Source organism: Protomyctophum bolini, assembly GCF_963924005.1.
Source record: "Protomyctophum bolini genome assembly, chromosome: 5".
NCBI classification, from domain to species: Eukaryota; Metazoa; Chordata; class Actinopteri; order Myctophiformes; family Myctophidae; genus Protomyctophum; species Protomyctophum bolini.
This window is the reverse complement of record NC_137866.1, coordinates 3,092,783-3,107,782: the sequence shown is the minus strand read 5'-3', so window position 1 is coordinate 3,107,782 and position 15,000 is coordinate 3,092,783. Positions and strand designations below refer to the sequence as shown.

At 40.6% G+C, this 15,000-nt stretch overlaps 1 protein-coding gene across 1 annotated transcript in view; it reads right to left on the bottom strand.

Annotated features, from left to right (window-relative positions):
- lamb2l (laminin, beta 2-like) overlaps positions 1-15,000 on the bottom strand; it is a 112,782-nt gene that overhangs the window by 76,808 nt on the left and 20,974 nt on the right. The window contains exon 2 of the mRNA XM_080763692.1: positions 122-263. Within this exon, the coding sequence (XP_080619818.1) occupies positions 122-245 (124 nt within the window). The 5' untranslated portion in view covers positions 246-263. The remainder of the gene's footprint in view (positions 1-121; positions 264-15,000) is intronic.

The window sequence follows — 15,000 nt, the reverse complement described above, 5'->3', positions numbered from 1 at the left end:
AGGACACACACATTAGCGTACCCCCATCAGCTCAAAACATTGACATTGTTCACAAACACAAACGTTCTCTTCCTTTTCACGGAAGAGATTTGTGCAGAGGAAAGTGACGTGGTCCACTCACCCAAGATGAGCAGCCCCGCAACGCACACAGCCATGACCGAGGGCACGGATCGGGACACAGCCATGACCGAGGGCACGGATCGGGACACAGCCATGACCGAGGGCATGGATCGGGACACAGCCATGGACACTGGCACACGAGGCTGAAAAACAGGAAGACAGGAAGCATCACAGTCGTGAAGACGCACGCACGGCAAATTCTCTTCGTTTACACTACAGTAACACTTGCACTTTCTTAAATTGTTGAGTGGAAATCGGATGGACAGTCCGGACAGTGTGGCACGCATGGTGCATGAACCACCGTCCACCACGCATGGTGAAAAATAATTAGAAATAGTAGTAGTAGTAGTAGTAATTGTTCCCTCTTCCCACTGTGTGCACTCACTGCACTAGCAGCGCTGACAGTTGCATAGCCTATGCTGCCTTCCAGTTATACTTTAAAGTAAAACATTGTTTAATCAAGCAAGCTGCTTTTGTGTACTTTCTACTTATTCAAATTCAAAAGGCCGCCCCTGGCATGGCATGGACCTAACCTATAGGACCTATCAGCGTTTAGGACTGCTGAGCAAAGTCTGATACAAAAGACCGAAACGGATTCAAGCAGACTATAATTTAATTTACATTCGCACATACTTTCAGCATGACGTTTTATGTATTATGCACTCACATTGGTCATATTATGCACTTTATGGTCCTCTCTATCCGTTTTATCTGCAATGATGAGCCCACACAGGTTTTCCACCCACCTTATACTTGTAATGTGATGTGATGATTAAGATTGATTCTGATTCTATAAGGAACTGTGAACAAACTTAATGATAGCAGCCGTGAAGACTTGGGCTCAATTATGCATTGTGTTTGTGTGTGTCTGTATGTACGTGTATCAACCATTACTTGGAAGTATAACAAACTTGGGGTATTGCTGTAGATTTGCCATACTGATATTGGGAAGCCTGGGCCATCAGTGGCACAAACTGACCATCAGTGGCCTAAGAATAGCTGGCATGATGACAAAAAGCAAAGCCAAACAACTTGCCAAATACTGAGCTCTGTTTGGGCTGTTATGGGCAGTTTGTCTGTGTGGAGAAGGAGGTGCCATGTGTATCCTTAAGTGAACATGAACTGTCAACCCCGTTATATTTGTTTCCTTGTAAAATTCATTGTAATTTGTGGATTCAAATAAAGAAATCGAAATGTGTGTGAGTGCGTGCGTCATGCGTGCGTGTGCGCGCGTGTGTGTGTGTGTGTGTGTGTGTGTGTGTGTGTGGCAGGGGGTGTTCTGTCAACTGTAGCATGGTGTTGAAGTGTATTCTGGTCGGGGTCAGAGGTTCCTGTGGGACCGTGTTGTGACATGGAGCAGAGAAAGGACCCGGCTGTGTACCCAGGGTCCACAAACACGGGAGTATGACTGAATGGAGGCAAAGCGCCGAGTAGAAAACGTGTGCATGTTTGTGTGCGACGCGTGCGTGTGCCTGTGCGCGTGCGCGCCTGCTTGTCAGCGAATACGCGGCGGGGGCAAACACGCGAGTGAGTGAGTACACACACTTCATTCACAGGTTGCACTAAAGCAGTCTTTGACCTCTCAAACAAATAAATGTGGCTACAGGAAGGAAACGGGGATGTGTGTGTAAATGAAAAGAGGGACAAACAATATGCCTCGCCGTTGAATCGCAGTCAAGAGTGAGTCATCGCGGCCTTGTAAATGTAACATGCCTTTTGACCAAACTGCTCCGTTTGGTCGGATACATTTCGAGTCTCTTTTTGAAGACCCTTTCATGACGACGCCAGGCCCCATAATTCCCAATGCATTTTCCCTCATAGACATTTCAAAAGGTATTTATTTATAAAGACGGTTACGCCGCGGACAAAGCCAACTCGAGTCGTGACAACTCATGGCGACAAACACAATATTTTGGACCGAACAAATTAATTACAAAGAAGAAAAACAACAAAAAAAGTGTTGTAACCTGCCGTTCCTTTTTTCTTCTTTTTAATTATTTAGTTCGGCCCAAAAATATTGAGTTTGTTGTCATGATTTGTCACGACAAGAGTTGCCTTTGTCCGCGGCGTAAACGTCTTTAAATAAATACTTTTTGAAATGTCTATGAGGAAAATGAACACAAGGATGTCTAGTGGCTCTGAGCTGATGTTACAGAGCTGTAGAGAAGAGATGGAGCTACTTACTGCCAAGCTACAACACAAGGATGTCTAGTGGCTCCCAGCTGCTACAGAGCTGTAGAGATGAGGCTACTGCAAAATGGTAAATTTATATAGCGCCTTGCCCTTTATCCAAGGCGCTTTACAGAGATTGTGCATTACATTCACTCACACATTCAATGCCAGGGGAAACCATGCAAGGCGCCACCAACCTGCACACCGAGAGCAATTAGGGGTTCAGTGTCTTCTTGCTCAAGGACACTTTGACACTAACTCGAGGGGAGCCCACAGGGTTCGAACTATAGCAAACCTTTCGGTTTCCATCCGTTCACTCTACCCCTGAGCCACTGCCACTGCCAAGCTACGACACAAGGATGTCTAGTGGCTCCCAGCTGCTACAGAGCTGTAGAGATGGAGCTACTTACTGCCAAGCTACAACACAACACAAGGATGTCTAGTGGCTCCCAGCTGCTACAGAGATGGAGCTACTTACTGCCAAGCTAAAACACTCCAGCCTTTCAGTCCCAACAGCTCTGTAGGCAGGAGGCTGGGTTCTACTGGCCCGTTCTAAACCCTGATGCACTGCATCAGGTTCTACTGGGTTCTACTATACGTACGGCCCGTTCTAAACCTGATGCACTGCATCAACAATGATCATTGTGCATGTCAGATATAGGAATAAAAGCAGTTGGTTCTGGATTAAAAAAAACAGCATTAGATACTGGTATGGTCTCCTCTAGAATATACCTAATCATAACAGTCTTTTTTAGATACTGGTATGGTCTCCTCTAGAATATACCTAATCATAACAGTCTTTTTTAGATACTGGTATGGTCTCCTCTAAAATACACCTAACCATAACAGTGTTTTTAGATACTGGTATGGTCTCCTCTAAAACATACCTAACCATAACAGTGTTTTTAGATACTGGTATGGTCTCCTCTAAAACATACCTAATCATAACAGTGTTTTTAGATACTGGTATGGTCTCCTCTAAAACATACCTAATCATAACAGTGTTTTTAGATACTGGTATGGTCTCCTCTAAAACATACCTAATCATAACAGTGTTTTTAGATACTGGTATGGTCTCCTCTAAAACATACCTAATCATAACAGTGTTTTTAGATACTGGTATGGTCTCCTCTAAACTATACCTAATCATAAGTGTTTTTAGATACTGGTATGGTCTCCTCTAAAACATACCTAATCATAACAGTGTTTTTAGATACTGGTATGGTCTCCTCTAAACTATACCTAATCATAAGTGTTTTTAGATACTGGTATGGTCTCCTCTAAAATATACCTAACCATAACAGTGTTTTTTAGATACTGGTATGGTCTCCTCTAAAACATACCTAATCATAAGTGTTTTTAGATACTGGTATGGTCTCCTCTAAAACATACCTAATCATAACAGTGTTTTTAGATACTGGTATGGTCTCCTCTAAAACATACCTAACCATAACAGTGTTTTTAGATACTGGTATATGGTCTCCTCTAAAATATAACTAATCATAACAGTGTTTTTAGATACTGGTATGGTCTCCTCTAAAACATACCTAATCATAACAGTGTTTTTAGATACTGGTATGGTCTCCTCTAAACTATACCTAATCATAAGTGTTTTTAGATACTGGTATCGTCTCCTCTAAAACATACCTAATCATAACAGTGTTTTTAGATACTGGTATGGTCTCCTCTAAACTATACCTAATCATAACAGTGTTTTTAGATACTGGTATGGTCTCCTCTAAACTATACCTAATCATAAGTGTTTTTAGATACTGGTATCGTCTCCTCTAAAATATACCTAACCATAACAGTGTTTTTTAGATACTGGTATGGTCTCCTCTAAAACATACCTAACCATAACAGTGTTTTAGATACTGGTATGGTCTCCTCTAAAACATACCTAATCATAACAGTGTTTTTAGATACTGGTATATGGTCTCCTCTAAAACATACCTAACCATAACAGTGTTTTTTAGATACTGGTATGGTCTCCTCTAAAACATACCTAACCATAACAGTGTTTTTTAGATACTGGTATGGTCTCCTCTAAAACATACCTAACCATAACAGTGTTTTTTAGATACTGGTATGGTCTCCTCTAAACTATACCTAATCATAACAGTGTTTTTAGATACTGGTATGGTCTCCTCTAAAACATACCTAATCATAACAGTGTTTTTAGATACTGGTATGGTCTCCTCTAAAACATACCTAACCATAACAGTGTTTTTAGATACTGGTATATGGTCTCCTCTAAAATATAACTAACCACCAGTAAGACGCGCAAACGCGGGAAGCGAACGCAGCTCGTACATATTTGGGTTTTGGACGTATAGCTGCTTTGGGGACTCCTTATATGGTTATGGCTGAGTCATGGTGACGTATTGATGCAACACACTCCATATTTGGACGTAGCTCCATATATGGGCACAAAGGGGGGACACTGCACACACAGACAGACAGACACACAGACAGACATGATCTGCTAGGTCTCATAGTAAGTGCTCACTGCATTCGCAATAACAGTGTTTTGAGACACTCCTCTCCTCAGACCTAATTTGATCCGGTATCGATCCTTGCCGACAACAATATTGTTCATCTTGCATTCGTGCAGCACGTGAGGCTTCCGTATGTACAGTAAAATAACTGGTGTGCTATACAGTACAGTACGACCATGAGATGCATGCTTCTATATAGAGAATGAGTTACGACCATGATGAGATGCATCATGCTTCCCCCCCCACGGAGAATGAGTTTAGCAACCACAACAGTGGTTATACACTTATATACGTATATACAAAAGTATATAAGACAGCTTTGTGGTTCGACTGTAAAATGGCTTGTTGAGTTTACAGTTTACCCACATAACAGGCAAGAGGTACGTCGTACGTACGTACGTACGTACGTACGTACGTGTGATTATACAACACAGCGAAACAAATCACAATCTCCAGGAGACACCGATAATATTATGATGCTGCCCATGATATCCAAAGATGTATGGGAAGTGCAGTCAAAAACCTACTAACTGGTTTACTTACTATACTTTAAAGAACAGTCTGGATTTTATAAAGACGTGTGTAGGCTATAAATAATTAAAGATTGATGAACTATATTCTGATATTTTTACTATTTTAGTTTTTAACAACACACTCCTGCCGAAACCATGCAGTAACACACTTCCAACACCGCGAAGACGATCGTCAGATTAAAAATGTTATAAACTGATCATCAGGTTAACCCATTCTGGGCGGGAACCCATTTTGAGGTTAGCATGACTATGCTATGCTTTAGCTATTGATAAATAGCAGATCTACAAGCTCGTAGCGCGCCACCGAGTGGCGCGCTACGAGCTTGTAGGTCTGCTATTTTTTTGAAAAATTCGAAGAGCGACTGACATAGAAGACATTTTTAGAATCTGATCTCAGGTCAGAATGAAAACTGTCAGGAAGCGGAAGACATTTTTAGAATCTGATCTCAGGTCAGAATGGGTCCATCAGACCAGTGTGTGTCCAGTGGAAACCTCGTATGAATCTGATCTCAGGTCAGTAATGGGTTATAGATGTTGATCTAATCGTCGTGCACCATTTTCTAATTGAATGAAGCAAATACTCACACGTCCACAAGTGACTCGCCTCCTCTAGCCGTCTAGTGCAATGTCTCTCTCTCTCTCTCTCTCTCTCTCTCTCGGTCAGCAAAGCAGGTTCTCCCTCGCATCGCATGTGCACGTGTGCAGAGCGCCGGTGTGTGTGTGTACAAATAAATGTGGCTACAGGAAGGAAACGGGGATGTGTGTGTAAATGAAAAGAGGGACAAACAATATGCCTCGCCGTTGAATCGCAGTCAAGAGTGAGTCATCGCGGCCTTGTAAATGTAACATGCCTTTTGACCAAACTGCTCCGTTTGGTCGGATACATTTCGAGTCTCTTTTTGAAGACACATACAATAGAGCCACACCCTTTCATGACGACGCCAGGCCCCATAATTCCCAATGCATTTTCCCTCATAGACATTTCAAAAGGTATTTATTTATAAAGACGGTTACGCCGCGGACAAAGCCAACTCGAGTCGTGACAACTCATGGCGACAAACACAATATTTTGGACCGAACAAATTAATTACAAAGAAGAAAAACAACAAAAAAAGTGTTGTAACCTGCCGTTCCTTTTTTCTTCTTTTTAATTATTTAGTTCGGCCCAAAAATATTGAGTTTGTTGTCATGATTTGTCACGACAAGAGTTGCCTTTGTCCGCGGCGTAAACGTCTTTAAATAAATACTTTTTGAAATGTCTATGAGGAAAATGAACACAAGGATGTCTAGTGGCTCTGAGCTGATGTTACAGAGCTGTAGAGAAGAGATGGAGCTACTTACTGCCAAGCTACAACACAAGGATGTCTAGTGGCTAGTGGTATCGTCTCCTCTAAAATATACCTAACCATAACAGTGTTTTTTAGATACTGGTATATGGTCTCCTCTAAAACATAACTAACCATAACAGTGTTTTTAGATACTGGTATGGTCTCCTCTAAAACATACCTAATCATAACAGTGTTTTTAGATACTGGTATGGTCTCCTCTAAACTATACCTAATCATAAGTGTTTTTAGATACTGGTATCGTCTCCTCTAAAACATACCTAATCATAACAGTGTTTTTAGATACTGGTATGGTCTCCTCTAAACTATACCTAATCATAAGTGTTTTTAGATACTGGTATCGTCTCCTCTAAAATATACCTAACCATAACAGTGTTTTTTAGATACTGGTATAATGGTCTCCTCTAAAACATACCTAATCATAACAGTGTTTTTAGATACTGGTATGGTCTCCTCTAAAACATACCTAATCATAACAGTGTTTTTAGATACTGGTATGGTCTCCTCTAAAACATACCTAATCATAACAGTGTTTTTAGATACTGGTATGGTCTCCTCTAAAACATACCTAACCATAACAGTGTTTTTAGATACTGGTATGGTCTCCTCTAAAACATACCTAATCATAACAGTGTTTTTAGATACTGGTATATGGTCTCCTCTAAAACATACCTAACCATAACAGTGTTTTTAGATACTGGTATATGGTCTCCTCTAAAACATACCTAACCATAACAGTGTTTTTTAGATACTGGTATGGTCTCCTCTAAACTATACCTAACCATAACAGTGTTTTTTAGATACTGGTATCGTCTCCTCTAAAACATACCTAACCATAACAGTGTTTTTAGATACTGGTATGGTCTCCTCTAGAATATACCTAATCATAACAGTGTTTTTAGATACTGGTATGGTCTCCTCTAGAATATACCTAATCATAACAGTGTTTTTAGATACTGGTATCGTCTCCTCTAAACTATACCTAACCATAACAGTGTTTTTTAGATACTGGTATCGTCTCCTCTAAAACATACCTAACCATAACAGTGTTTTTAGATACTGGTATGGTCTCCTCTAGAATATACCTAATCATAACAGTGTTTTTAGATACTGGTATCGTCTCCTCTAAACTATACCTAACCATAACAGTGTTTTTTAGATACTGGTATCGTCTCCTCTAAAACATACCTAATCATAACAGTGTTTTTTAGATACTGGTATCGTCTCCTCTAAAACATACCTAATCATAACAGTGTTTTTAGATACTGGTATCGTCTCCTCTAAAATATACCTAACCATAACAGTGTTTTTTAGATACTGGTATCGTCTCCTCTAAAACATACCTAATCATAACAGTGTTTTTTAGATACTGGTATGGTCTCCTCTAAACTATACCTAATCATAACAGTGTTTTTAGATACTGGTATGGTCTCCTCTAGAATATAACTAACCATAACAGTGTTTTTTAGATACTGGTATGGTCTCCTCTAAACTATACCTAATCATAACAGTGTTTTTAGATACTGGTATGGTCTCCTCTAAAACATACCTAATCATAACAGTGTTTTTAGATACTGGTATCGTCTCCTCTAAAACATACCAAACCATAACAGTGTTTTTAGATACTGGTATGGTCTCCTCTAAAACATACCTAACCAAAACAGTGTTTTTAGATACTGGTATGGTCTCCTCTAAAACATACCTAATCATAACAGTGTTTTTAGATACTGGTATGGTCTCCTCTAAAACATACCTAACCATAACAGTGTTTTTTAGATACTGGTATGGTCTCCTCTAAACTATACCTAATCATAACAGTGTTTTTAGATACTGGTATGGTCTCCTCTAGAATATAACTAACCATAACAGTGTTTTTTAGATACTGGTATGGTCTCCTCTAAACTATACCTAATCATAACAGTGTTTTTAGATACTGGTATGGTCTCCTCTAGAATATAACTAACCATAACAGTGTTTTTTAGATACTGGTATCGTCTCCTCTAAAATATACCTAATCATAACAGTGTTTTTAGATACTGGTATCGTCTCCTCTAAAATATAACTAACCATAACAGTGTTTTTAGATACTGGTATCGTCTCCTCTAAAATATAACTAACCATAACAGTGTTTTTAGATACTGGTATCGTCTCCTCTAAAATATAACTAACCATAACAGTGTTTTTAGATACTGGTATGGTCTCCTCTAAACTATACCTAATCATAACAGTGTTTTTTAGATACTGGTATCGTCTCCTCTAAACTATACCTAATCATAACAGTGTTTTTTAGATACTGGTATCGTCTCCTCTAAACTATACCTAATCATAACAGTGTTTTTTAGATACTGGTATGGTCTCCTCTAAACTATACCTAATCATAACAGTGTTTTTTAGATACTGGTATTGTCTCCTCTAAAACATACCTAACCATAACAGTGTTTTTAGATACTGGTATGGTCTCCTCTAAAATATAACTAACCATAACAGTGTTTTTTAGATACTGGTATGGTCTCCTCTAAAACATACCTAATCATAACAGTGTTTTTAGATACTGGTATCGTCTCCTCTAAAATATAACTAACCATAACAGTGTTTTTTAGATACTGGTATCGTCTCCTCTAAAACATACCTAACCATAACAGTGTTTTTAGATACTGGTATGGTCTCCTCTAAAACATACCTAACCATAACAGTGTTTTTAGATACTGGTATGGTCTCCTCTAAACTATACCTAATCATAACAGTGTTTTTAGATACTGGTATGGTCTCCTCTAAAATATACCTAATCATAACAGTGTTTTTAGATACTGGTATCGTCTCCTCTAAAACATACCTAATCATAACAGTGTTTTTAGATACTGGTATGGTCTCCTCTAAAACATACCTAATCATAACAGTGTTTTTAGATACTGGTATGGTCTCCTCTAAAACATACCTAACCATAACAGTGTTTTTTAGATACTGGTATGGTCTCCTCTAAACTATACCTAATCATAACAGTGTTTTTAGATACTGGTATGGTCTCCTCTAAAACATACCTAATCATAACAGTGTTTTTAGATACTGGTATGGTCTCCTCTAAAACATACCTAACCATAACAGTGTTTTTAGATACTGGTATCGTCTCCTCTAAAACATACCTAATCATAACAGTGTTTTTAGATACTGGTATGGTCTCCTCTAAAACATACCTAATCATAACAGTGTTTTTAGATACTGGTATGGTCTCCTCTAAAACATACCTAATCATAACAGTGTTTTTAGATACTGGTATCGTCTCCTCTAAAACATACCTAATCATAACAGTGTTTTTAGATACTGGTATGGTCTCCTCTAGAATATAACTAACCATAACAGTGTTTTTTAGATACTGGTATGGTCTCCTCTAAAACATACCTAATCATAACAGTGTTTTTAGATACTGGTATGGTCTCCTCTAAAACATACCTAACCATAACAGTGTTTTTTAGATACTGGTATGGTCTCCTCTAAACTATACCTAATCATAACAGTGTTTTTAGATACTGGTATGGTCTCCTCTAAAACATACCTAATCATAACAGTGTTTTTAGATACTGGTATGGTCTCCTCTAAAACATACCTAACCATAACAGTGTTTTTAGATACTGGTATCGTCTCCTCTAAAACATACCTAATCATAACAGTGTTTTTAGATACTGGTATGGTCTCCTCTAAAACATACCTAATCATAACAGTGTTTTTAGATACTGGTATGGTCTCCTCTAAAACATACCTAATCATAACAGTGTTTTTTAGATACTGGTATCGTCTCCTCTAAAACATACCTAATCATAACAGTGTTTTTTAGATACTGGTATCGTCTCCTCTAAAACATACCTAATCATAACAGTGTTTTTAGATACTGGTATCGTCTCCTCTAAAACATACCTAATCATAACAGTGTTTTTTAGATACTGGTATCGTCTCCTCTAAAACATACCTAATCATAACAGTGTTTTTAGATACTGGTATCGTCTCCTCTAAAACATACCTAATCATAACAGTGTTTTTTAGATACTGGTATCGTCTCCTCTAAAACATACCTAATCATAACAGTGTTTTTAGATACTGGTATGGTCTCCTCTAAAATATAACTAACCACCAGTAAGACGCGCAAACGCGGGAAGCGAACGCAGCTCGTACATATTTGGGTTTTGGACGTATAGCTGCTTTGGGGACTCCTTATATGGTTATGGCTGAGTCATGGCGACGTATTGATGCAACACACTCCATATTTGGACGTAGCTCCATATATGGGCACAAAGGGGGGACACTGCACACACAGACAGACAGACAGACAGACACACATACAGACATGATCTGCTAGGTCTCATAGTAAGTGCTCACTGCTTTCGCAATAACAGTGTTTTGAGACACTCCTCTCCTCAGACCTAATTTGATCCGGTATCAATCCTTGCCGACAACAATATTGTTCATCTTGCATTCGTGCAGCACGTGAGGCTTCCGTATGTACAGTAAAATGACTGGTGTGCTATACAGTACAGTACGACCATGAGATGCATGCTTCTATATAGAGAATGAGTTACGACCATGATGAGATGCATCATGCTTCCCCCCCCACGGAGAATGAGTTTAGCAACCACAACAGTGGTTATACACTTATATACGTATATACAAAAGTATATAAGACAGCTTTGTGGTTCGACTGTAAAATGGCTTGTTGAGTTTACAGTTTACCCACATAACAGGCAAGAGGTACGCAAGTACGTACGTACGTACGTGTGATTATACAACACAGCGAAACAAGTCACAATCTCCAGGAGACGCCGATAATATTATGATGCTGCCCATGATATCCAAAGATGTACATATGGGAAGTGCAGTCAAAAACCTACTAACTGGTTTACTTACTATACTTACTACTTAAATGAACAGTCTGGATTTTATAAAGACGTGTGTAGGCTATAAATAATTCAAGATCGATGAACTATATTCTGATATTTTTACTATTTTAGTTTTTAACAACACACTCCTGCCGATACCATGCAGTAACACACTTCCAACACCGCGAAGACGATCGTCAGATTAAAAATGTTATAAACTGATAACATCAGGTTAACCCATTCTGGGCGGGAACCCATTTTGAGGTTAGCATGACTATGTTATGCTTTAGCTATTGAAAAATAGCAGACCTACAAGCTCGTAGCGCGCCACCGAGTGGCGCGCTACGAGCTTGTAGGTCTGCTATTTTTTTGAAAAATTCGAAGAGCGACTGACATAGAAGACATTTTTAGAATCTGATCTCAGGTCAGAATGAAAACTGTCAGGATGCGGAAGACATTTTTAGAATCTGATCTCAGGTCAGAATGGGTTAATCAGACCAGTGTGTGTCCAGTGGAAACCTCGTATGAATCTGATCTCAGGTCAGTAATGGGTTATAGATGTTGATCTAATCGTCGTGCACCATTTTCTAATTGAATGAAGCAAATACTCACACGTCCACAAGTGACTCGCCTCCTCTAGCCGTCTAGTGCAATGTCTCTCTCTCTCTCTCTCTCTCTCTCTCTCTCTCTGTCAGCAAAGCAGGTTCTCCCTCGCATCGCATGTGCACGTGTGCAGAGCGCCGGTGTGTGTGTGTGTGTGTGTGTGTGTGTGTGTGTGTGAGAGAGGGGGAAAAAAATACAAAAAAAAAAAATCCCGCAAACAAAACTAACGGCGGCGATGTGAAAACTGAGGGGACTTGCCACCGGCCAATCAGAAGTGACCCCCTACTCCCCTCCCCAAACGGTCCTCTCTCTCTCCCTCTCTCTCTCTCTCTCTGTGTCTCTCTCTCTCCCTGTGTCTCTCGCCCCTCGCCACCGGGGCCGTGGGGTGAATGGACAGCCATTCTTATTCTAATGCCCTCGTCACTCTCCCAGCCACTGGGCTGAAAGAGGGGACCCTCTCTCTCTCTCTCTCCCCCTCTCTCTCTCCACCTCCCTCTCCCTCGCTCTCTCTCTCTCTCTTTCCCTCTCTCTCTCCCTCTCTCTCTCTCCACCTCTCTGGTCGGGTCGGGTCAGGGCTGGGGGAAGTTTTTTAGTTTGGGGCAAAATACTCCTTCCGGAAAAAGGGTGCACATACAGTAAGTAGCATGATCAACTTTATTTCTGGCACAGCAAAAATGGCAATATGTTGTTTCGAATTTTATTTTTTATGTAATTTACTTTTTTTTGTCTTATTCTAACGATGTGTGATTACCATGACACCTATACCTGGAAACGAACGAACTAAGACATTCTGAAAATACTCAAAGAGGGTTCCCTTACTCTCCTGGAACTGTAGAGACCCGTTACACTGTGAAAGTTCAAGAAAAGAAATGTAACAAAAGAATTGTAACAATTACGATATGTACTGTGATGCCCAATGTGACCCATCCGTTTAATGAAAAAATAAAAAATAAAAATGGCAATATGGCTGACTCAGAAAAACAAAGCTGAGGGAACAGGGGGAACGCAGACCCAGTAACAGGTGAGGGAACGGGGGGGAACGCAGACCCAGTAACAGGTGCTTCTGAAGGGCTGGTGGCAGCACGTCTTATTAGGGTGGAGTTTAGCCTACCACAAATTAGTGGCCAATTTAGAGGCTTTAGAGAGCCGTTTCTGGGCTCAGGGAGACGTGCTATGTGTGGTGCAGGACAGGGAATTGTGCCTTTCTTTTTGGAAAAGAAAAAGAAAAAAAGAAAAGAGGTGTTATTTATATTTTGTCTTTTCTTATGAGCTATAACCGCAATTTTGAAGTGACTTTTTATGTACCGTTTTAATAAAGGAGCTTAAAGGTCAAAGGTCTCTCTCCACCTCTCTCTCTCTCTCCCCCTCTCTCCCCCCCCTCTCTCCCTCTCTCTCCCCCTCCCTCCCCCTCCCCCCCCTCTCTCTCTCTGAAAGAGGGGAGCTGGTCTCCAGGCGGATGGAATGTACCTCCCCTTTCTGTCCTGGACACTCAGAGAGGGAGAGAGAGAGAGAGAGAGAGAGGGAGGGAGAGAGGGAGAGAGAGAGGAGAGAGGAGAGAGAGAGGGAGGGGGGAGAGAGAGAGAGAGAGGGAGAGAGGGAGAGAGGGAGGGGGGAGAGAGAGAGAGAGAGAGGGAGAGAGAGTTAGAGAGAGGGGGAGAGAGAGAGAGAGGGGGAGAGAGAGAGAGGGGGGGAGAGAGAGAGCGAGAGGGGAGAGAGAGAGAGAGGGGGGAGAGAGAGAGAGAGAGGCAGAGAGCGAGGCGAAGCGAAGCGGGAAGGAAGGTAGAGGAAGGACAGAAAAGGTGAAAGATGGAGGTGAAAAGGAGGGTAAGCAAAGCAACCGATATGAAGTAGAGAGGAGAAACATGCAGTCAGATAAAGGAGAGGCAGAAGGAATGTTATCGCACATGAGATGGAGAGACATGTAGGGAGAGATATGATATGATATGAAGGGAGTGTATGGATACGGTAAAAGACCTCAGTGTTAAAAAGTTGAAAGTAAATGTTTGTAATTCCAGGAGTTTATGAATGGAACCAACTTTAGTACACTCTCTGAGTTACAAGACTCTCTGAGTTAACAAAACTCTCTGAGTTACAAGACTCTGAGTTAACAAAACTCTCTGAATTACAAACTCTCTGAGTTAACAAAACTCTCTGAGTTAACAAAACTCTGAGTTAACAAAAGGGGATTCATTTCTGTTCACATTCTGCCAGTATCTATCCATTTGACCTTTCTCCCAATGGTGGCAAAGCAATACAAATATATTCTAAAAAAACTCCTGTTCCGTTTTTAAACAGAAATATGTCGTAAATGGATTACATACATTTATGTCCTTTGTCAATTCTTTATGCTTCATCCAAAAGCGCTTCACAATGGATTTCACATTCCGGCCGATTCACAAACTGTCGGCAGAGAAACCATGCAAGGTACTAGGGTTCAGTGTCTTGTCTTCAGAGGAAACCATGCAAGGTACTAGGGTTCAGTGTCTTGTCTTCAGAGGAAACCATGCAAGGTACTAGGGTTCAGTGTCTTGTCTTCAGAGGAAACCATGCAAGGTACTAGGGTTCAGTGTCTTGCTCAAGGACACTTTGAAACGCACAACGCTCCCCCCTGATCCACTGCTACTGTCTGTTGTCATTCTGTGTTCATGAAGGAATGGGTGTTATATCAGATGAATGTGTGTCCCTCAACTCCACATGTGGGCAAGACTGGGCAAGTCCTACTGAGGGACACACCCAGTAAGACATCCGTACTAGCTACAGATTGTGATTGTGAGTGTTACAGACGTCGTCTTGTTTCCGTAAAAAAAATGACGTGTTTCTTTGGACTTTGGGCTTTTTTACATGACGTGATCGTGACTCCAGT